The sequence below is a fragment of the Acipenser ruthenus genome, chromosome 13 (genome assembly GCF_902713425.1).
Source record: "Acipenser ruthenus chromosome 13, fAciRut3.2 maternal haplotype, whole genome shotgun sequence".
Taxonomy (NCBI): domain Eukaryota; kingdom Metazoa; phylum Chordata; class Actinopteri; order Acipenseriformes; family Acipenseridae; genus Acipenser; species Acipenser ruthenus.
In genome coordinates this window covers 771,575-793,301 of record NC_081201.1, presented here as the reverse complement: position 1 = coordinate 793,301, position 21,727 = coordinate 771,575, and the positions used below count along the sequence as shown (strand labels likewise).

General features: G+C 44.2%; 2 protein-coding genes across 2 annotated transcripts; one reads left to right on the top strand and one right to left on the bottom strand.

Moving 5' to 3' along the window:
* Window positions 1–809: 809 nt before the first annotated feature.
* LOC117418320 (protein PERCC1) lies at window positions 810–2,819 on the bottom strand. The gene has a single exon (XM_059035272.1). It carries the CDS (start codon window positions 2,802–2,804, stop codon window positions 2,217–2,219), a length of 588 nt encoding a protein of 195 aa, XP_058891255.1. The 5' UTR covers window positions 2,805–2,819; the 3' UTR covers window positions 810–2,216.
* A 6,888-nt stretch (window positions 2,820–9,707) lies between these two features.
* On the top strand, window positions 9,708–20,549 carry LOC117418468 (post-GPI attachment to proteins factor 6). The gene is made up of 13 exons (XM_059035368.1): window positions 9,708–9,938; window positions 10,514–10,691; window positions 11,180–11,387; window positions 11,572–11,705; window positions 12,068–12,336; window positions 12,425–12,750; window positions 13,179–13,272; window positions 13,687–13,810; window positions 14,200–14,336; window positions 15,099–15,277; window positions 15,488–15,634; window positions 16,242–16,358; window positions 17,838–20,549. The coding sequence occupies exons 1-13, from the start codon at window positions 9,869–9,871 to the stop codon at window positions 18,132–18,134; spliced, it is 2,280 nt and encodes a 759-aa protein (XP_058891351.1). The 5' UTR covers window positions 9,708–9,868; the 3' UTR covers window positions 18,135–20,549.
* The last annotated feature ends 1,178 nt before the right edge of the window (window positions 20,550–21,727 follow it).

Here is a 21,727-nt window from a genome sequence, read left to right as displayed (position 1 = left end):
TGCTGAGCTGCTGTGTATCTGTGGCTTTTAGAAAGTGTGATAAACACGATCATTAGTGACGGGCATGGAGAGGGCTGACGTGAGTCTCGAGGGAGAGTGGCAGGATGAGTTCTTATCTAACATGTTCTTTAAATATCAGGCTGGAAGTGTCAATACAACTCCAGCAATTGCAACACAATGACATGTCATCATCTCCTAGTACATACGCGTCGGACCGGAGGCAACCGCTTGCAGAAACACGGTCCCAGCTGACCCTTTCAGAAGAGTCCAGCACTGCGGATACCGCAGGGCTTTGGGTGTTGCAACTCTGCAGTGGTACTGGAACAATGCCCACTACACATTCGCAGTACTGAAAAAAAATAAATAGTGGGATCTTTTACATTTGCAAGAGGACCATCTCTACTGATTTTTACAGACAGAGTTACATGTTTGGTTTCCATACCCTTGCTATACAAAGGTCCCTGTTTCCACAGTGCTACTGTTTTAGTTGGCTTTAGGTTTTAATATTGAAGATTTTCAGTTTAAGATTGGAAGATGTTGTCAGAAGAGGATATGAAGAGTCTTCAGTCTTCTCAGAGTCGCCAGATTAGAGTGTTACACTGAATCACGAACGAAGCTCGTCATCAGATTCACTTCTGTCACCCAGGTCTGAAGCGCGGCCCAACAGTTTATATGGAGATTATCTTCAAAGAAAACATTGGGTTTGTGTCAATAACCACACACAAAAGGAAAGTAGAGACAAATTCATTACAAAATCATGAATTTTATTTTATCAAACTGACAGGAAAGCACCCTGTTTGTTTGCCATTGTTTTTTTTATTTTTATTTTTGAGCAGGGGTTGAAGCACGAGCCTGATAAGGCTGTTTGTGTAGGGGCTGATTAAACAGCTTGTACACAAGCACATGGAAATCACCAACGGGAATAAAGCTAGAAAGAAAGTACATGAACGATGCCTTCCTCAAACCAAGCTGCTTGTCTACTTCTGGATCATTACAATCGATTTATTCTACTCAGACAATTGGCTTTTGCTTTCCTACGTTCTATTTATGTAACATGCATGTTGTTTGCAGAAAAAGCCTTTGGAAATTTTGACAAACCATCCTAAATAACATTAAGACAGCAGGGTGGGTGCAGTGTGGGGTTATTTATTCAGTATTTAAGTACATTATTATTTATTATTTGTTTATTTAGCAGACGCCTTTATCCAAGGCGACTTACAGAGACTAGGGTGTGTGAACTATGCATCAGCTGCAGTCACTTACAATTACGTCTCACCCGAAAGACGGAGCACAAGGAGGTGAAGTGACTTGCTCAGGGTCACACAATGAGTCAGAGGCTGAGGTGGGATTTGAACCGGGGACCTCCTGGTTACAAGCCTGTTTCTTTAACCACTGGACCACACAGCCTCCAAGTACATGTATTCAGTATTTTATCAGTCAGTGATCCTGTTTCATTGACAAGTCTTCTCTGGTCAGCTTCAGTGCGCTCAGCTCTTTGCTGTTCTCTTTGGGTTTTACTGTATCTGCTTTGATTGCTTAAAATGAATTGGCCAAAATGTGCAGCGGCGAGGGCTGTGAGTGTCTCACTGCTATTTTAACAGTGCAAAGAGTAGATCCTTGCCTTCCCCTGCAATTCAGCTCCAAGTACATGCAGCGCTGCATTGATAGCCGGCTGCAATGAGACGCAGTGTGTTTGCTCTCCTAATCCCGATCATTATCACCTTTTCCAGCTCTGCAGGGACTGTTTGCTGCTGCACACACTGGTGGTGTGCCATTGTCTTTCACTGTGAAAAGTGGGGATCGACAGCCTCTTCACCTTGCCCATCTTGCCCTGCTGTACTGTAGCTCTGCCCCTCCTCCCCTGCTCTATGTGAAGTAACTCTAGATCATTCACCAGCAATGCAGGAACATTGACATCATCCTGACTGGAATGGCAGGAGAACCGTTTTATTTTTAAACAACATATAGTCATGTTCCCAGGCGTACTTCTCACATGCATACAGCACTTAAAACACACACACACAAACACTGCGCGGTACATGCACTAGAACAATGCTCAAGCAGCTGGACATAACCCTGAAAGGGAGGCATTTGTAAAACACACATGTATTATTAAGTTATATCTCACGTATACAATCTGGGTAGGTTTTTTGGTCAACAGTTTAAAAAAATAATCTAATAATGTCCAGTACATTATAAATCCAGGCCAGGCTGGGCTACGCTATGTGATAGTGTGCAGTCTCCAGCGTCTGCTGCCTGGGAGAGTTTGTGCTGCTCACCCCCTGCAGCTCCTGGCTGCTCTCGCAAGTCCAGTTGGCCAGCAGGTCGCTGAAGTCAGGGGTGTTGGTGGTGCTGAGCAGGCAGGCGGGGGGGTGCGGGGTTGGCTCTGCCCAGAAGGAGGGGGGCAGCCTGCGCTTGCACATGGGCACCCCCTGGCCGTGCCTGCGCTCCCCCTTCTGCCTCCGCGCGTGCTCGGTGCCCCCCGGCTTCACATACCTCCGCAGCCCGACGCTGAAGAGTTCCGCCAGGGGCCCCAGCTGCTGGATGCTGTCCTGGCTGCAGAGGGCTCTCAGGGCGTGGGGGAGTTCCTCCTCCTCCTCCTCCCCCTCCTCCTCGCGGCCCCTGCTCTGAGCCACCCTCATCAGGTCTGCGTAGTAGAGCTCGCGCCCCGACCGGCCCACAGAGGAGAGCCTGTCCTCGTAGATCTCGCAGGCATCAGGATCCTCCTCCTTGCTCTTCTTGCCGAAGTACCTCTGGATATCGCAGTTGATGAGGTCTGCGAAGCGCAGCAGCTGGACTGTCATCTCCGTGGTGCTGTGGGAGCTGTGCTGGGGAGCGGCGGTGTCTCCTGCACCCTCCTCCTCCTCCTCCCCCTCCTCCTCCTCCTCCATCTTCCCCTCCTCCTCCTCCTCTTCACTGGACCCCTCCTGGAAGTCCATGTCCTCCTGCTGGTCAGTGAGGGTGTAGAAGGGGTGCTGGAAGGCCAGTCTGAAATCAGTCAGGTTTCGAATGACCCCGGCTGCCATTGCTTTTAACACCGAAAACTTCTGTAAATTGAAGAAGAAATAAAAGAAAAACACAAATCAAAATGTCTTTATCGAAAATCTGACCTGACCTGAGCTGAATTTGAACCCGAGCTTTTACAGGGGAAAGACCCTGAAGTCGTGTATCCCCCCCAGTTGCTTCTAACATGCTTAGATAATTATACTAGTTTTGAAGTTTAGATGTGTGTAGCAGAACTATCAGTTAAGCAAACCCAATCTGTACGAACCATAAATTATATTGGGGCTGTGTAACTCAAAGCATAAAGCACTGACAGCTGCTTACGAAGAGCAAAGCTCCGAGCTGCCTCAGTGAAACATTCCTATCCAAAGTACATCTTCTGGACTGATTCTCTGGCCGCTAAATTTTTTTTAGTATATTTATGTATTTATGTATAATTGTTCTCAATATATTTTTTTTATTATTACATATTCCACTGATGAAGGCCCTTGCCAAAACTTTTGTCTACATTACTTTTTTGTTTTTTAATTTGTAAGTTTTTGGTTTTTTTTTTTAAATCTACAACGTGGAGAGAATCATTACATTGCAATCAAAACCAATTTCAGACAGGCATATAAATATCAACGATCCATTTCTTGAGGCATCAGTATTATTACCATCAGGTTCACGGGCAATGCAATAATACCTGTCTAACCAACATGAGTTCCAATTGAATTCTTATTGAATTTATACACAAGACATCCATTCATAATACCTGCCTGCTTACTGATAGCAGACTCCTAACCAACACAAATTCATTCTGAACAGGAACTTGCGTTTAAAGGTGACTTCTAAACTTTGAATTCAGTGACCAGCTGTTTTACTTCTTTATTCAATATTCACATTATTCCTTCTCAAAGTCTATTGCAGTAAATTAAGTTTTTCCACATGCTCAAGCTATGCATTTACTTAACCATGCTTTACTACACTTCACTACACCTTTGTGTGCCTTTTACCACAACATACCACGGCAAACTTCTATAAGATGTCGAAGAAAAAATTATAATTATATCTAAATCCAGGTTTGGGTGACATAAACTTTGGACAGCACAGGTTTAAATTCAATAAACATGTACACCCAATAGCCACTGTTCTTTATAAATCCCAGCTCTAGAAAAGAAAACCATTAAAAACGAATCAAAGAGCTTGCAGTGCTGTTATTGTAACGACTGTGCGTTCATGAGTCCGGAGCAGACGTGTGTCTCCCTCCCTCCCTCTCTCTTACCTTGGTTTTACAGCAGTCACACAGCTGAGCTGGTCTCTGTGCCTGGTTGTGGAGCCTCTCACCTGTGCCTGTATTTATAGCAGAGTGCGGGGCTGCCTCTCTGACAAATATTTGAATGCAGTATTGTAACAGTAGACTGGGCAAACACAGCATTGTTTTGTTTTAGCACCCAGCAACCAGGGAACCCTGGAGAGAGGGACGAAGGGGGCGTAAGATAGACTTCACCTTAATGGCCTGGGCGCCAGGGGATTTTAAAGTGCTGTTCCTGTAAACCATGCTATTAAACCTGCTGCCCAGATGCCAACTGGTCCCCTGCTGGCGATGCCTTATCACTCTGGGGTTCAGATCAAGGATAGGGCCAGATAGGCGTCAAATTAAATTACATGCCATTTTGACTCCTGGAGTAGGCCCTTTTTTAAAAGCACAGCGTGCTTATCACAAAACCCATGTTTTTAAAGAGGGACTCTTGCCAATAATGGGCACAGGAGTATATGATTAGATCTTTCCACCACTTACTGAATTAATGAAAGCCATAAAAAATAAAAAAAAGACCTGCTTGTGGGCAAAGAAAGCAAGTGTGTTTTGTTTTGTTTTTATAAAGATCACAGGTTAAGGTCAAATAAACACAGGGATGGTAATGTGTGCATTCGGTACACAGTGCTGTTTATATTCACTTAAGAAATGACAAAGTTGTAATAAAGCTGAACGGGTGACTGCTGATCAAAGTGTGCTGTATTGCTGGTTAATGAAGCTGAAGGCTTGTGTAACCTGTCAGATTCATGTGCTACAGAAGCCTATGACACAGAGCAAGCCGACAGCTCAATCACAACGGGGCTGCGTCCCTCATCTATAACAACGCAAACTAGGAACAAAATCAAGAGCATTCTGTTGTCTGTATAAAAGTTCCCTCACAGTAAAAGCATAGCATAGTGCAATACAGCCCAGTGACCCTAGTATGTCGGTTAGTGTTGTAAAGTCCAGAGTGGTATGGTAAAGCATATTTAAAAAACATGGCAAACCAGGGTAAACTCTGATAAATGCTCAGTATAACCACGAGAAAAGCATGGGGGGGAACTGCAAAACTATGGTGCAAATTTACTCCAGTAAACTTTAATAGGGGTACTTACACATGTACTGGTCCTAGGTGGCACTGTAGAATGAGAATCTCTTTTGTGTTGGCTCGCTAGCAGTTGATATACACCCACACGGAGAACACACACAATCCCAGCTCTCTCAGGAGCATGGCGTACACGTCTCAGAGACACACAATCCCAGCTCTCTCAGGAGCATGGTGTACACGTCTCAGATACACACAATCCCAGCTCTCTCGGGAGCATGGCGTACACGTCTCAAACACACACAATCCCAGCTCTCTCAGGAGCATGGCGTAGACATCTCAGATACACACAATCCCAGCTCTCTCAGGAGCATGGCGTAGACATCTCAGATACACACAATCCCAGCTCTCTCAGGAGCATGGCGTACACGTCTCAGATACACACAATCCCAGCTCTCTCAGGAGCATGGCGTACACGTCTCAGATACACACAATCCCAGCTCTCTCAGGAGCATGGCGTACACGTCTCAGATACACACAATCCCAGCTCTCTCAGGAGCATGGCGTAGACATCTCAGATACACACAATCCCAGCTCTCTCAGGAGCATGGCGTACACGTCTCAAACACACACAATCCCAGCTCTCTCAGGAGCATGGCGTAGACGTCTCAGATACACACAATCCCAGCTCTCTCAGGAGCATGGCGTACACGTCTCAGATACACACAATCCCAGCTCTCTCAGGAGCATGGTGTACACGTCTCAGATACACACAATCCCAGCTCTCTCAGGAGCATGGTGTACACGTCTCAGATACACACAATCCCAGCTCTCTCAGGAGCATGGCGTACACGTCTCAGATACACACAATCCCAGCTCTCTCAGGAGCATGGCGTACACGTCTCAGAGACACACAATCCCAGCTCTCTCAGGAGCATGGTGTACACGTCTCAGATACACACAATCCCAGCTCTCTCAGGAGCATGGCGTACACGTCTCAGATACACACAATCCCAGCTCTCTCAGGAGCATGGCGTACACGTCTCAGATACACACAATCCCAGCTCTCTCAGGAGCATGGCGTACACGTCTCAAACACACACAATCCCAGCTCTCTCAGGAGCATGGCGTACACGTCTCAGATACACACAATCCCAGCTCTCTCAGGAGCATGGTGTACACGTCTCAGATACACACAATCCCAGCTCTCTCAGGAGCATGGCGTACACGTCTCAAACACACACAATCCCAGCTCTCTCAGGAGCATGGTGTACACGTCTCAGATACACACAATCCCAGCTCTCTCAGGAGCATGGCGTAGACATCTCAGATACACACAATCCCAGCTCTCTCAGGAGCATGGCGTACACGTCTCAAACACACACAATCCCAGCTCTCTCAGGAGCATGGCGTACACGTCTCAGATACACACAATCCCAGCTCTCTCAGGAGCATGGCGTACACATCTCAGATACACACAATCCCAGCTCTCTCAGGAGCATGGCGTAGACGTCTCAGATACATGTTTGTTTTTTTTACAAAAGGCCCACAGCTGCCACAAGGTAATGCTAAACTTGAAATCATAAAACGCTGTAATAACCAGGACAATACACTATAAAATCGGAGCAGGGTAAAAAATGATTCACAAAAATACTAAACCCTGCAGGTGAACTACTAGCTACCCGCTAGAAGCTTGTTCAGTTCACAGCGAAGATAAAACAGTAACGCAGGAACATCTGAAAAAGATTCGGAAGCTTTAAACACGAGAAGGCACAAAGATCCCTTTCTGTTCTATTGAGATGTATTATGATCCACAACTACAAGTAATAAAAACATTTTTTTTTTTTTAATTGTATGGTTGCTCAACATTAAATACTTCTTCCCAGCTAAAACTTTATTGAATTGTGCTCTTAATCTGAACTGCTAAATGAGACCAATAGACAGTAGATTAGCATTTTCAGTCTCCTAATAATGAAATGCTAGGATTACAGCATGTACATTCTCTTCCCCTTTCCAGGTCTTAAAGCTTTAGCACATTCATAAAGAATCGCTCTTGTAACAAAAATGCAGTGCTTCAAACAATGCAAAGCGCAGTTACCCATTGCATGGTGCAAATTAAAGCACACTGAAGGTTAAGGCACAGAGAGGCAGGGTATAACCCTGCTTGAGGTCTGTGTGTGGAACAGCAGTGCTGCACTGGACTAGGAACATCGATGCATCATCAATTCTACACTTCGAGAGGTTCTAGAGCAGGACACTTTTCTAGACTTTACTTAAAGTCTATAGGACTTCATTAATCGAAATAGAATTTTTTAAAAAAAAGTCTTTAAATAACTCAGGAGTTACAGGACACGGTATCTTGCAGAAATTCGCTATCATTTTACAGGTACTGTATTTGAAATGCTGCAGTATCAGAAGTATATTTGAAATTTATTTAGGCGGTGTTATTGTTTACCTTGAATATCAAAAAATGTGTTTTTATAAAAGCAATTGTGACTGAATGCAAAAACATCAGCTTGCACAAGGGAGTATGAATCTCTGTCTAATTGGGTGATTATTAGCCAACCTTGCAATAATAAAGCCACTAATGACCCAACACTGTAAGACAGAGCATATGTCCTACCATATGCTGCCCTGAATGAGCTCCTACCCCTTCATTCTAATAAAAGCACCCTGCCCCATCTCCCTGCCTTATCACTACCTCACATTCTGCCTGCTCCCCCTTCTCTGCAAGCTCGGTTTTTACCCCCCTTCCACTTTAAGGCTTTTCGCCACTAAATGTCGTTGAGACCTGGGACAAACACTTCAGTGTTGATTGGAGCAGATGAAAACCAATAGCTGCAATATGGCAGCGCTCAAGTGCAGGTACAATAAATTACACGAGTCGTTAGGCACACAAGCAGCCCCGCAGGCAAACTGAGCCTCTGCTGTTTGTCTTGTCAACAGACCTCGTGTAAACTATGAGAAGTTAAACACAGCACCGCCAGGCAGGGCTGGACACGGCCGCGCGAAGCGGTCCTGCGTTCAGTTAGCTGCCGTGTAACTCCATGGTGCTCTGTGCTGTTCTATTATGTTAGCTAAATGAATACACAGAATGATGCAAGCTCTGCAGACAGGAGACTGAGCTGTGCGATACACAATTATTATTATTATTTATTTCTTAGCAGATGCCCTTATCCAGGGCGACTTACAATTGTTACAAGATATCACATTATACATCATTTCACATTATTTTACATACAATTACCCATTTATACAGTGGGGTTTTTACTAGAGCAATCTAGGTAAAGTACCTTGCTCAAGGGTACAACAGCAGTGTCCCCCACTGGGGATTGAACCCACAACCCTCCAGTCAAGAGTTCAGAGCCCTAACCACTACTCCACAATGCTGCCCAATGTCTTCTTCAGGCACATGAACTGCAGACACTGCTACACAATATTCTGGAATGGCGTTGTATTGAAAGTAAAGATTCAGGGATGTGCTACTGGCTATAGTAAAGATCCAGGTTTTCTCTCTCCTCTCTGTCTAAGATGGTGTGATTTCAAACTATTAGACTTCCCAACTTCCACGGGATTCCTGGAACCCAAAACTAAAGAGGAAAAGGTTGCTTGCGCAGATGTACGAAGACCCCTTGCCTTCTCGCACTGTCTGGGTAGGTGTGTTTTTGTGTGAATTTACATTACGGTCTGACAGATTGCACTTAAATAAATATTTTATCTGAGGTGGTATCATTCAACAAACAGATGGAGATATTATAAAAGCATTAAGAAAAGCAAACCCTCATAAAAAGATATAACGGGCAGTCACAAAAATAGACACATCACAGCACTTAAAGTTATACACACTCAGTCAAGTCCCCAGACAGCCTAACTGCGGTGAAGAGAACCGGGCACAGGGGAACAGAAGGCCAGGCACGTGTTCAATGCATGCTGTACTGGAGATGGAACTCAGGCTCCCTCTGGTGGATAACATGGGTATTACTGGCATGGCAACGCACCAAAAATACCCCACCTCGGCGTATGTAGGGTTGGTATTTAAACGTGCAGTTTTACCACAGAGGGTGAGATGAGATTCTGTATTTTAAAAGTGTGACAGTCAACTCTGCCAGCTCTGTGGGGCTGACCCACACACGTCACAGTGATAGTTTGCACTGCACTTGCCGATTACCATTGAATAGAACACCTGAGGTATTATTATTATTATTAATTTCAATACTTTTTGGTTGTATCACATATTGTGTTTGTAATTTCGAATGACCTGATAATGGCTTTCACGCGGGTACTAGTTATTTAAAAGTCGTCTAATGGGTCAGGTTAATATGCGCCTGTCTCTCTGTTGAGCCTCATTCTAGCCGATAGTTATTTAGACCTGCAACGTCAACATGACGTTTCTATCACGTGTTTCGGATCCAGGAAGTCAAACACAAAGCGAGAGGTTGAAGTCTTGACAACAGTGGTCGGTGCTGACAAAATGCTTAAACAAAGAAATCCAAATGGAGCAACATGCTGTTGTTTTTAAAGCCGGAAACTAAGGATAAAAAGCGATGAAGAAAAGGGGTCGCGAGTGTCTGCTTATCGCTGTTTTTTTCACCAGCTGCTGCGTTACCGCAGGCGGTAAGACGGAAGTAGACAGTATTTAAACTTATTGGACTAGTACAGCAGTAAAAATTGTGCAGCTTTGCATAATGTTTTTGTAAGGTTTACATGGTCGGTAATGGGGTTGTCTTGTATGAAATCAAAACCAATCCTTACAGTACTATAGCAGTCAATTGAAGCTACTGATGTCATCCATTGCATTTAAATATCAAATGAAGCAAGACAATTTGAGATTCTTTATAGATTGAGCAATGGTAACGTGACAGGCTGAGTGCACTCGATGAACTGAAAGTGCAAGGCAGTGTCTGTCAGAAACGCATCGGTAAACTAACCACGTCTTGAGAGCAGATGTGTCCGTGCGCCTCGCTCAATCTCAGAAATATAATTCAAGAAACGACAATTCAGTGACACACGTTTCGACCAGAACGAAGTGTTTCTCAGTTGCGGAAACACTGAAGAAACTGTAAATGACTTCCATCTAGTAAAAACGTGTGTCGCCGAATTCAAATGTATTTTAGTATTTCACTATTGAGTGTGAATTCAGGTTTCGTTTAGTATCCCGGGTGACCTGTCTCTTGTGTTGTTTGTCTCAGACTTGACGTATGTCTCGGAGTTCTACTCCAAGGTTCCTCAGAAGCTCTCCACCTACAGCTGGTATGGGAACGTGCGACTCCTCCTCTTCAAAGTCCCGCAGGACACCGTCTTCGTCCAATGGCTGTTTACTGGCAGCCGGGGTGCAGGAGCAACCTGCGCAAACACCACAGTAACAGTGTAGGTCTCATGCATTGCATCAAACCGAATCCATTTTCCTTCTGTTAGCACTCCCTACTGTTGTTATGACAAAACAGCCCCCACTCCCCTCCCCACCCCCTCCCCCTCAGGAAGCAGCTCTCCTGGCAGGCTAATTATTAGGTGTTGAGTTTCATGGGTATCATTTTATATTCTGTTGTATTTTGTTGCCCTGGTGATGGGCTGGGAGAAACATTTTCTCTGAGAGAAAAAAAATAAATAAATCAATCCACTACAATTGCCGGTTTCACAGCAATCAGGAATGTTTGCATTGCATTTATTACCTGACAGCCACCAACTCCCCTGTGATTGAAGACTCGAAGCTGCATCATGTAAGTGCTTCAGGTGCTTAGAAATATAACACGTCTCTTGAGTCAGTGTGTAGCTTCAGTCACCCCCTCTCTAGCTCTCTCTCGCCTGTCCTCAATATAAGCTAAAAAGTTTTTTTTGTTGTTTTTTTTAATTTGCAGCCACATTCGGGCCGGTGCCCCTCCAGTTATTAACCCTCTAGAGACTCAGTTTTCTGAGAATGCAGCCTTCTCTCTGGCACACAACTTCACCCTGATGTTAGGCTCCGCAGGACCAAACATGACCTTCTTCAACCTCTCCAATCCTGCAGTGGGAGACTGGTTCGTAGCTGCACATCTTCCCAAAGATGACGGCAAAATTGAGCCCAAAGTAAGTCCACTACAGCCTGTTTTAATAGTTAGTAATCTGATTCTCATGCATGAATTCCCTGCTGGATTTTGCTTTATCTGTAATATCCATTCATGCTTTTTCAGAGGCTGGCGTTGCGTAAGCTGGCATCTCTTTTGATGAACATGTTTTCCAGTAACTGTTTCCTGTTCTCTTGCTCTTGCAGGGCTTTTCCTCTTCATGCTCCTACTTTTTCCAGCCCCAGATGTTTGTGAGACGGGTGATTGACATGCCTGTTTTGGAGCCTGGTGTTCCTCTTCAGCAGACTGTGTCCTCCCCCGACAAGCCCGCTGTGCTCAAGTAAGCAATACTTTGAACAGAGCAAAGTTTCTACCTTGGAGCGCTCACCAAAGCCGTAGCACTTACTGAGGTAGCGGACATGAGGACAGGAGGGAAGATCTGAGAATAGTATTGTACGTGATTAGGGAGGATGCTTATCTGACCAGATCCAGTGAACCAGCGACCCTGCGCACCGCAAGCAATGCGTCATAACCACAATGCAAAAGAGACGGGCTCCTCTGCATTCATGTTTTTTTTAGCTTTTAAACTCATCTCAGGACAGCATGTGTTTAATTACTGTGTTGTTAGGTATGGGAGTGGCATAAGATCTTTGTGCTGGTTTTCTGTGTCCAGCTTGTCATTTTCCTGTAATCCTGTTTCAGAGTATTCATCCCTGCGTACACGGCGGAGCTCACCCTGCGCCTCGGGGGGTGCAGGACGGAGAACAGCACTGCAGACTCCTGCCCGCTCGTGCTCACCCTGGGCTCTGCTGCTCTCACCCGCACCTCCCCGAAAACAGTGAACTGCAGCGGGCAAGCTGAGTGTCCAGCCCGTCTCCATTCCCCTCCATGGGAGAGCTGGGTACGGATCACCGTGGAGAGCCTCAACAGCAACCTGTCCATCTCCTTCCAGATCACAGCAGCTCTCACAGGTAAAGCTGTGATAGTAACATGCATTTGACAATCCAATGAAACACAAAAGAAAAACTGTGTTCAGTTTATACATTTTTTTCTTGACAGCTGGATGCAAGCCTAAAAGTGGCAGGTTGTTTGGTGACTTCTTCTCCAAATTCAGCGGTGTGAACGGCACTGGTCTTTTCAGCAATGCCACTTCCAACGCCACGCTGCCGGTGGACAGCTTGCTGAACAGCGCCCCCTCTGGGGACTCCTGTCTGCGCAGCCAGCCCGTGTTTAGAGAAGACGTGGACGTGGTGTCTGTACGCTTCGCTTTGATCAACGGGCCAAACATCAGCATCTCTTCTCAGGCTCCCACTCTGATCTCCTTGAATTTAAATTCTGGAGCAGACAGTGGAGGGACGCTGGTTCTGGATTTGAGATTAAACCAGGTAAAGCAAATGGAAGGTAAGTGGAGGGTCAGGGTTAGGGTAAGTGGAGGGACGCTGGTTCTGGATTTGAGATTAACAGGTAAAGCCAATGGAAGGCAGGGTAGCTGGGTGCGTTCAATCAAGTTTACAAAGCTTTCTCGGAGGTGCACTGTTTGCACCAAGGAATCAGAAAGCCTCTTAATATTTCAAAACTCACATTCTTGCAGCATGTGCAAATGCAAAGATGTAAACACTGCAGCAGATTGAAATATTATATTCTATTTATTATATATATTATATTATATATGTGAATATTGCATTGACAAAGCTATGCTTGAGTGCATTGGCGTTTTACACTCTGACGGTGACTGGATTAAAAGCCTTTTCTTTTTTACATGTTCAGTGAGGCTGTTTCCTGTGTTCAGTGTCTTTCCTCGTTCTCATTTCAGACTTCTCTTACACATGGAAATGCCACTGTGGTGGTCTGTGTGAGTGCCGGGTCTCCTGTGCTGACACTGAACGAATCGCAAAGCTGCACAACCGGTATGCTGCAACCTTGTATTATTATTATTATTATTATTATTATTATTATTATTATTTTCTATTGCTTTTCTTAATCCTTTCCTTGAGCGTTCTTTAGCTTTCCACTGTATCACAGGAGCCTGAATGTGATTAAAGTTAATAGAGCCATTCTAAGTATACCATCAACTTCTACACATTGCAGGATTCACCACAGTTTTAATATCCACATACATGAAACTTGTAAGGGTGATGTTCTGGGAATAACGGTCTAACCCTTATAAAAATGTACTATAGAATAATCATATCAAAGTGTAATAAAGCCCAGTGAAAGCATGGCGATGCTCAGGTAAGCCTTGTAAAGCCCAGAGAGAGATGACTAACTAGGGTAAGCTATGGTAATGCATAACGTAACCCCGTGCCCTCTCCTGCCTCTAGCCTTCTCTCAGGGTTATTCTCTCCGAATGAACGGCACGTCTCCAGAAGCTGCACTTCATATCCCCTTCCCTGAGACTGCACTCTGGTACCTCACCCTGCACACAGTGTGCCCTGCCCATGCCAGGTAAGAAACACAGATGAGAGATGAAAAGTGCGCGTGAACAGCTCTGAAACTGCACCCGGCTCAGCTTGAGAACCCACTGTTCAGTGCTTCACCCATAACTATTAACAGTGTGGAATTTAGAAACACTCAAAGAAACTTCATTCACTGCCCGACGTTTCAACGAGAAGCCTTGATTATATGATATCGGTTGAAAACGTTTGTCATTGAATTAAGCTTAGTTTAGTATCTCCAAGTGTTAAATGCTTAACAAAAGTAATTGGCAGATTCATTTTTTTCTTTTATTCTAAAACGTATACGTACATTGGTATTAAAGTGATGAAAGGTTGCGTAAGCTAGCACAGAATGCAGTTTAACAGGAGTTTTAGATGTGCTGTTGTGTTCTTACTCAGTGAGTGTGGAAAGGTGTCTGGGACGGTGCTGGCTTCCTCTTTGCTGAGTGCCTGTGTTAATGACTGTGGCACCTATGGAGAGTGCCGGCTGCTCCGATCCTATGGGTACCTGTACGCTGCCTGCACTTGTAAAGCAGGTGAGTCTCTCCGCTTCTAAAGGACTACAGCTCTCGCCAAACGCTTTCCATCGCTCTCTCTCATTTTGCTTAATAAAGTCGAATGAAACCTGCTGAATAATGTTACATTAACATATTGAATTACACACCGCTTTGTAGTTTTTCCATATTCTAAATTATGTTCATATTGTTTTTTGTTTTTTTAAACAATGTCTCAATTCTAAAAAAAATTTTTTTTACTGTTCCCTTGACTTTTTCTATGTGTTTTTTGTCTGAATTAAGGAGCTTTGACTGTGAGTTCAGCAGCTTCTCTTCTAGTTTCCTGCCATAGATATATGTATTGTTAGATCAGATGAAGGATTCTTTTGTTAGTGCCAGGAATGCTGAGTCCCCAACTAGAGTACTGCCAGCAAAACAAAAAAAAAAAACAAAAAAAAAAACAAACCTGAGTTGCAGATCACTAGATGGCACTGGCTCTTACTTAAAGACACATTGGCTAGTCTAGCCTAGGTTCCATATCTGTGGCATGCTGCTCCTGCACTCCAGTGAAAGCATGTGAACACAGATCAGTACAAGCAGAACCAGGTAGAATGATCTGGATGTTTGTACCTGAGCAAGCCTGTAAGTTCTGAAGGTCATGTTAGATTCATCTGAAAGTGGCTGTGTGGCGGGGGGGGGGGGGGGAACGAAACAGGCACGGTGACAGATTAGTGTCGTGGAATATAATAAAAACCACCGTTTGCTGTTGCTGGGATGCTGATCGCTTGGTTTTGCTCGCTCCAGGGCAGAGAGGATGGAGCTGCACTGATGCCAGTGAAGCGCAGTCCTATGCACGGCAGATGCTGGCTGCCCTCTTGCTGACCCTGAGTAATCTCATGTTCATCCCGCCCATCGTGGTGGCGGTGTACCGCTACTACATCGTGGAGGCCTCTGTGTACCTCTTCACAATGTTCTTCTCAACGGTAAGGCTAAGGTAGTGGGTTAAAGAGGGGTGACACGACAAGCTGCATAAAGACCAGCTTTAAACTGAAAAGAAACGCAAAGTCGCAGCACACACTCTCTGAGCTTCTTGGATCATTATGACAGCGAGTGTTGCAAATCTGTGACTGTGGTGATCTGCAATGGTTAGTCCTTGATCATAACCCGGGTGACGTTCTTGCTCTGTATTGCAGTTTTATCATGCATGTGACCAGCCTGGCGTCACTGTAATGTGCATAATGGATTACGACACGCTCCAGTACTGCGATTTCCTTGGGTCAGTCTCTTCTATTTGGGTAACCATCCTCTGCATGGCAAGAGTTAAGGATATCTTTAAATATGTGAGTATTCAGCTCTGATGAACTACATTCATTTTCAATCAAACTTAAAACAAATAAACACTGGTGCACATGGCAAACACCTGTATTTATCGGACTGAATATCATCTTAATGCTTGAACTTTCAAAGTAAAGAGTCCTGTTGTATTCAAGCTTGCTAAAAAGTCCAACGCTGAATGTTTCTTTTAAGAACACACAGGGCAGCAGTGTGGAGTAGTGGTTAGGGCTCTGGACTCTTGACCGGAGGGTTGTGGGTTCAATCCCCAGTGGGGGACAGTGCTGTTGTACCCTTGAGCAAGGTACTTTACCTAGATTGCTCCAGTAAAAACCCAACTGTATAAATGGGTAATTGTATGTAAAATAATGTGATATCTGTATAATGTGAAATAATGTATAATGTGATATCTTGTAATAATTGTAAGTCGCCCTGGATAAGGGCGTCTGCTAAGAAATAAATAATAATAATAATAATATCACGCATGTAACGTGGAAGGGACTCATTTATATCAGGGTCTTCTTGTATCGTTGCTGACTCTTGTTTTGCTTCGTGCGCTCCAGCAGCACTCGATTTGTTTCTGCAATAACAAGCTTTCCTCCTCCTGTTTACTAGATGCTGTTCATGCTTGGCACTCTGGTCATTGCCATGTCTATGCAACTTGATCGACGAGGCATGTGGAACATGCTGGGCCCGTGCCTTTGCGCTGGTCTTGCTATGATAGCAGCATGGGTGAGTGGGATTGCTTTTTCTGTTGTGTCTGAGCTGCAGCATTGAGGGTGCTGAGTCCAGGAGTAAACTGGCTAACTGTTACATAACATTGGCACTGCGTGTGTAAATCACTGGCTAACTGTTACATAACGTAGGCACTGTGTGTGTAAATCTTCAGTAAATGGGCAAAGTTTGGTTTTGATACAACTAATAGACACTTGGTTTGATTATGTGTGTTCCACTGTTTTTGTGCCTGTTTAATTTCTATGTGTTACTTGTTGCTAGCTATTCTAAGTTGAAGTTTGTTTTAATTCGCCAAATAAATCCTTTTCCAAGGACTTGTATTTGCTGCTGTGCACAGATGCATGTGTATTGACTGTTTGTTTGTTTGTATTTGCTGCTGTGCACAGATGCATGTGTATTGACTGTTTGTTTGTTTGTATTTGCTGCTGTGCACAGATGCATGTGTGTTGACTGTTTGCTCGTTTGTATTTGCTGTGGCTGCACAGATGTATGTGTATTGACTGTTTGCTCGTTTGTATTTGCTGCTGTGCACAGATGCATGTGTATTGACTGTTTGTTTGTTTGTATTTGCTGCGGCACACAGATGCATGTGTATTGACTGTTTGCTCGTTTGTATTTGCTGTGGCTGCACAGATGCATGTGTGTTGACTGTTTGCTCGTTTGTATTTGCTGCTGTGCACAGATGCATGTGTATTGACTGTTTGTTTGTTTGTATTTGCTGTGGCTGCACAGATGCATGTGTATTGACTGTTTGCTCGTTTGTATTTGCTGCTGTGCACAGATGCATGTGTATTGACTGTTTGCTCGTTTGTATTTGCTGCTGCGCACAGATGCATGTGTGTTGACTGTTTGCTCGTTTGTATTTGCTGCTGCACACAGATGCATGTGTATTGACTGTTTGCTCGTTTGTATTTGCTGCTGCGCACAGATGCATGTGTGTTGACTGTTTGCTCGTTTGTATTTGCTGCTGTGCACAGATGCATGTGTGTTGACTGTTTGCTCGTTTGTATTTGCTGCTGCGCACAGATGCATGTGTATTGACTGTTTGTTTGTATTTGCTGCGGCACACAGATGCATGTGTATTGTCTGTTTGTTTGTTTGTATTTGCTGCTGTGCACAGATGCATGTGTATTGACTGTTTGTTTGTTTGTATTTGCTGCTGTGCACAGATGCATGTGTATTGACTGTTTGCTTGTTTGTATTTGTTGCTGTGGCACACAGATGCATGTGTATTGACTGTTTGTTTGTTTGTATTTGCTGCTGTGCACAGATGCATGTGTATTGACTGTTTGTTTGTTTGTATTTGCTGCTGTGCACAGATGCATGTGTATTGACTGTTTGCTTGTTTGTATTTGTTGCTGTGGCTGCACAGATGCATGTGTATTGACTGTTTGTTTGTATTTGTTGCTGTGCACAGATACATGTGTATTATTGAATGTTTGCCCGTCTTCATCTTTTTTTTTTTTTTTTTTTCAGATTTACCGCGGCGTCCAAAGGCGCCAGTGCTACCCCACAACGTGGAAGCGCTGGGTGTTCTTCCTGCTCCCAGGGATAGTGAGCGCAGTCGTTGGCATTTCTTTGTACGTCTTTGCGCAGACCGATGAGAACTACCTCTACACGCACAGCGCTTGGCACATACTGGTGGCGAGCAGCGTGGTCTTCCTGCTGCCTCCCCGGGAGAAGCACAAGAAGCCGTGGGGCTGGTCCCAAGAAGCCATCTGTGGGTATCAGATCTGTAAGAACGAGAGGGAGGAGCTCTACACTGTCCCCTAGGCTCATGGAGGGGTGGCAGGCTGCTCCGGTCCTCAGATTCCCTTCCAGTTTTTATAGGCATTCATAGATCCTTTACTCCTGAAGACTTGGATGAAGGGTATAGCGGTTCAACTACATTAATGTCAGGATAAAGACCTGGCTGGCACCCCTGGTTTAAACAATGTTAATGTGTGTAAAAGCTTTGATTCTTACTAGACACATTCCAATCTGTTTGCATCTTATCTAATTGCTATCTGAGAAATTAATGTTGATGCTGTAAGTGCAATTTCCTGTTTCTTTTTCTTCTTATAGACAGGTGCAACACATTCAGTTTTAAAATATTTAACTGTAGATGCTGCACAGGGATCTATTTGAAACACTACTGTTCATAATGTACAGCTATATGGATGAAGTGCAGTTGGACCTGTTTGCTAAGTATACAAGGATCTGAAGAGACATTTCGACTTTATGCATCTGCAGTGGATTCCCTCCATTGCAGCCACTAAAAGGGGCTGATTCATAGAGAGCTGGTCATTATAGAGGCGTATCTTCAGACTGTGTCTGTTGAAAAAGGCAGAGCGATGAGAGCAATGTCTTTTATAAGGAGGGAAGCTACTGTAGTTAAATTATGTGGGTGCGCAGCCCGCATAACTCCCGGCAACGTTCGTTCTAAATCTTAACAGGCTTTGTTGCTGTTGTTTGAAAAGATTCTATAATCTTGAATTTATGGTAAAAATAAAAAAAGGCAGCAGTGTTGCTGTCACGGCTGAAATTGGGGCTTGAAGGTTATAGACACTGCATCATTGTCTTCAAGAATCGAAAAACTTAACACTTGAATAATCCTCTCTTAAAGCACCTTTGTACCCCCCTTTCTAAGAAACAGACGCTGTTGTGAGTCTGTTCCATGTGCAATCGAGACAGGCCGTTACCTCCTGGTTTCACTGTCCATAGCTTCACACAATTATTAATGCCATAAGCTCATTTAAAAGCACGGACCTGCAGTTAAATTGTGTGGCCTCCTTAGGGTCTGTGGCTGGTTTTTAATATAAGCAATATTAGATAGAAATGTAATATAACATCTCTGCACTATAAGTATATTTATTGTTGTACTGTACTGTAGGGATCTGACAAAGCTTTTAGCTTACAGTAGCCTTAGTTCATACTGTGGTTGGTCCATTAAATGAATTCACTTTGTGATGAGAAGCTGCAGTTACTTCTGAAGGTGTTTGTATTCAGGAGTCCTTTTAAGCCCTCATTTTAGTACGAGCAATAAGAGAACTGGAGTCGTCTTTTTGATATTTGATATTTGCAATCAGTAATAGTTTTGGGTGCTTTTGTTAATCCTGTCTTGTAAAATGTTCCACGGTGTTGTTTGAGATGGCACATGTTCATTTAGAAACTTTGGACAGGACAGGGATACATGTTTTGCTTTTCAGTTAAGCTGAAATCAGTAGAAGCATTACAAACACAAAGCACACTGCAGGAGAAGTCTTTTATCAGGGTCTTAATGTTTCGACAAGACCTTTCTCCTAAAAGATGTGACTTAAGTTTCTGTTTGAAGTTACAAATTACTTATCGTTACTGTTGCAATGCTGAACCTCCCCTTACTGCTGAGGAGAATCAGGTCCCGTGGTTTATCAAAGCTGGGTGGAATGAATTGCCCTTTTTAAAAGGTGGTTTTTCTCCTGTGTGGGATTCAGGTTCTAAGCAAGACACCCAAGAGTCTGTTTCTGCTCCGCAGTGTCTCTTTCAGCCCAGCACCTGTGTTGGGGTCTAGGAAACTCTTTGAATATTTGAAATGATTTATCTTGGGGGGCATCCATTCTGTATAGGTGCTCAGGTCTCATTTTTTTATGTCGCAGGTTTTCCCTGCATAACTTGTTCTGTGTCCTAAAATGAAGTAGGACTCCAGCTTCATAGCAGTTTGTGCTAGTCCTGGATTTACCTTGAGCTTAATTCAGCCCATACTAAGCAAACCTTAGAGAGAGAGAACTCTGAATTGGCTCCAAGTAAAACCTGAAAAGCACCTTGGGTTCAGTCTTGTGTAACAAGAGGTGATATTTTTAAATGGGCTTTTGTTGTTGCACTATGTGATGCACAGCTACAGGCTCGGTGCCTAGTCACAGCCCATCTCCTCCCTTTACTGTATTCATCATGGAAAATTGTCTCTCTGCACTTTCATACTCCAGACCTAAGTTCTGTTAAATTCTGACTATGCATTTTATAAAACCTAGTCATGAATTATACTCTGCACTGTTTATTGTTGTTGGGAGGTGGTTGCAAGTCCTGTTGTGTTCTTTGTATTATTCTGGTTATGTTTTTGTGTTTATATATATAATGTTCATGTTGATTTAAAAAAAAAAAAAAAACACTTCTTGGTGATGGGTATATAATCTATTCTAGGAAATCTAAGAAAATAAATCAATGATGAGACAATATCCGCATCTTCTCCTTTTTTATCACTGACATATGCTGGAGCGTTCTTCATTATTATGGAAGTACACCTCAATCTTATTCTGAGAACCACCCCATAGTTAGGAAACCCCAAGAACTCGCATAGCCTCCCTTTGTAAAATCCGAGAGAGGCGGGTTTAGAATCCGAGGAGTGGAAAGTGATGCGTCTGACCTTCCATCCCCGATGACATCACAATGGTTTGAAGACACTGCTTCTGCCTGTGCAGTTCTGTAGCAGCCACTCTGAATAGCAGCAGAAGTGTTAAGACTTTTAAATGATGCTACAACACAGAATTCTGAGTCTTCTTCCACTATTAACAATTAGTGTTGTCACAGCCAGCAGGGTCCATGGTAAAAACAGAATCAGTCAGCCAGCTTCATATATATTGAGAATTCAGTACTAAAATAAAGGTTGCTGAAGACAAAGTCAGATTGACTTGGACAATAGGCTTTGTAGTGAGTTTGTTTTATAATGGTACTGATAACTTCAAGTCCTTCTGTTAATTTGTGTAAACTGGTATTCTATTTAAAAAATGCAATAACCTTCTTAAGACTATGATTGAGAGAGAGAGAGAGAGAGAGAGAGAGAGAGAGAGAGACTCCTCCATGTCCCTCACTTTGCTGTCCTCAGTGTATGACACAGAGTTCTTCTCAGATCCTGCTCAGGAGCTCAGTGTGTATCGCTGGTACGGAAACGCCACACTCTTCCAATTACAAGTGCCCGAGGATGCCACGCTGGCCAGCTTTCACCTCACCCTGCTTAAAACCAACGAGACCTTCTGCCGAGACACCAACATAATAGTGTGAGTGCAGAGAGACCAGCATCGCTGTGCGAGTGCAGAGAGACCAGCATCGCTGTGCGAGTGCAGAGAGACCAGCATCGCTGTGCGAGTGCAGAGAGACCAGCATCGCTGTGCGAGTGCAGAGAGACCAGCATCGCTGTGCGAGTGCAGAGAGACCAGCATCGCTGTGCGAGTGCAGGGAGACCAGCATCGCTGTGCGAGTGCAGAGAGACCAGCATCGCTGTGCGAGTGCAGAGAGACCAGCATCGCTGTGCGAGTGCAGAGACCAGCATCGCTGTGCGAGTGCAGGGAGACCAGCATCGCTGTGCGAGTGCAGGGAGACCAGCATCGCTGTGCGAGTGCAGAGAGACCAGCATC

What these genes read in the sequence shown, in the direction of transcription:
- LOC117418468 (XM_059035368.1), top strand. Translation starts at nt 9,869, where the DNA reads ATGAAGAAAAGGGGTCGCGAGTGTCTGCTTATCGCTGTTTTTTTCACC. An exon ending in GCAAACACCACAGTAACAGT is followed by an intron (nt 10,692 to 11,179) that starts GTAGGTCTCATG and finishes TTTAATTTGCAG; the next exon opens with CCACATTCGGGCCGGTGCCC. An exon ending in GACAAGCCCGCTGTGCTCAA is followed by an intron (nt 11,706 to 12,067) that starts GTAAGCAATACT and finishes ATCCTGTTTCAG; the next exon opens with AGTATTCATCCCTGCGTACA.
- LOC117418320 (XM_059035272.1), bottom strand. Translation starts at nt 2,804, where the DNA reads ATGACAGTCCAGCTGCTGCGCTTCGCAGACCTCATCAACTGCGATATC.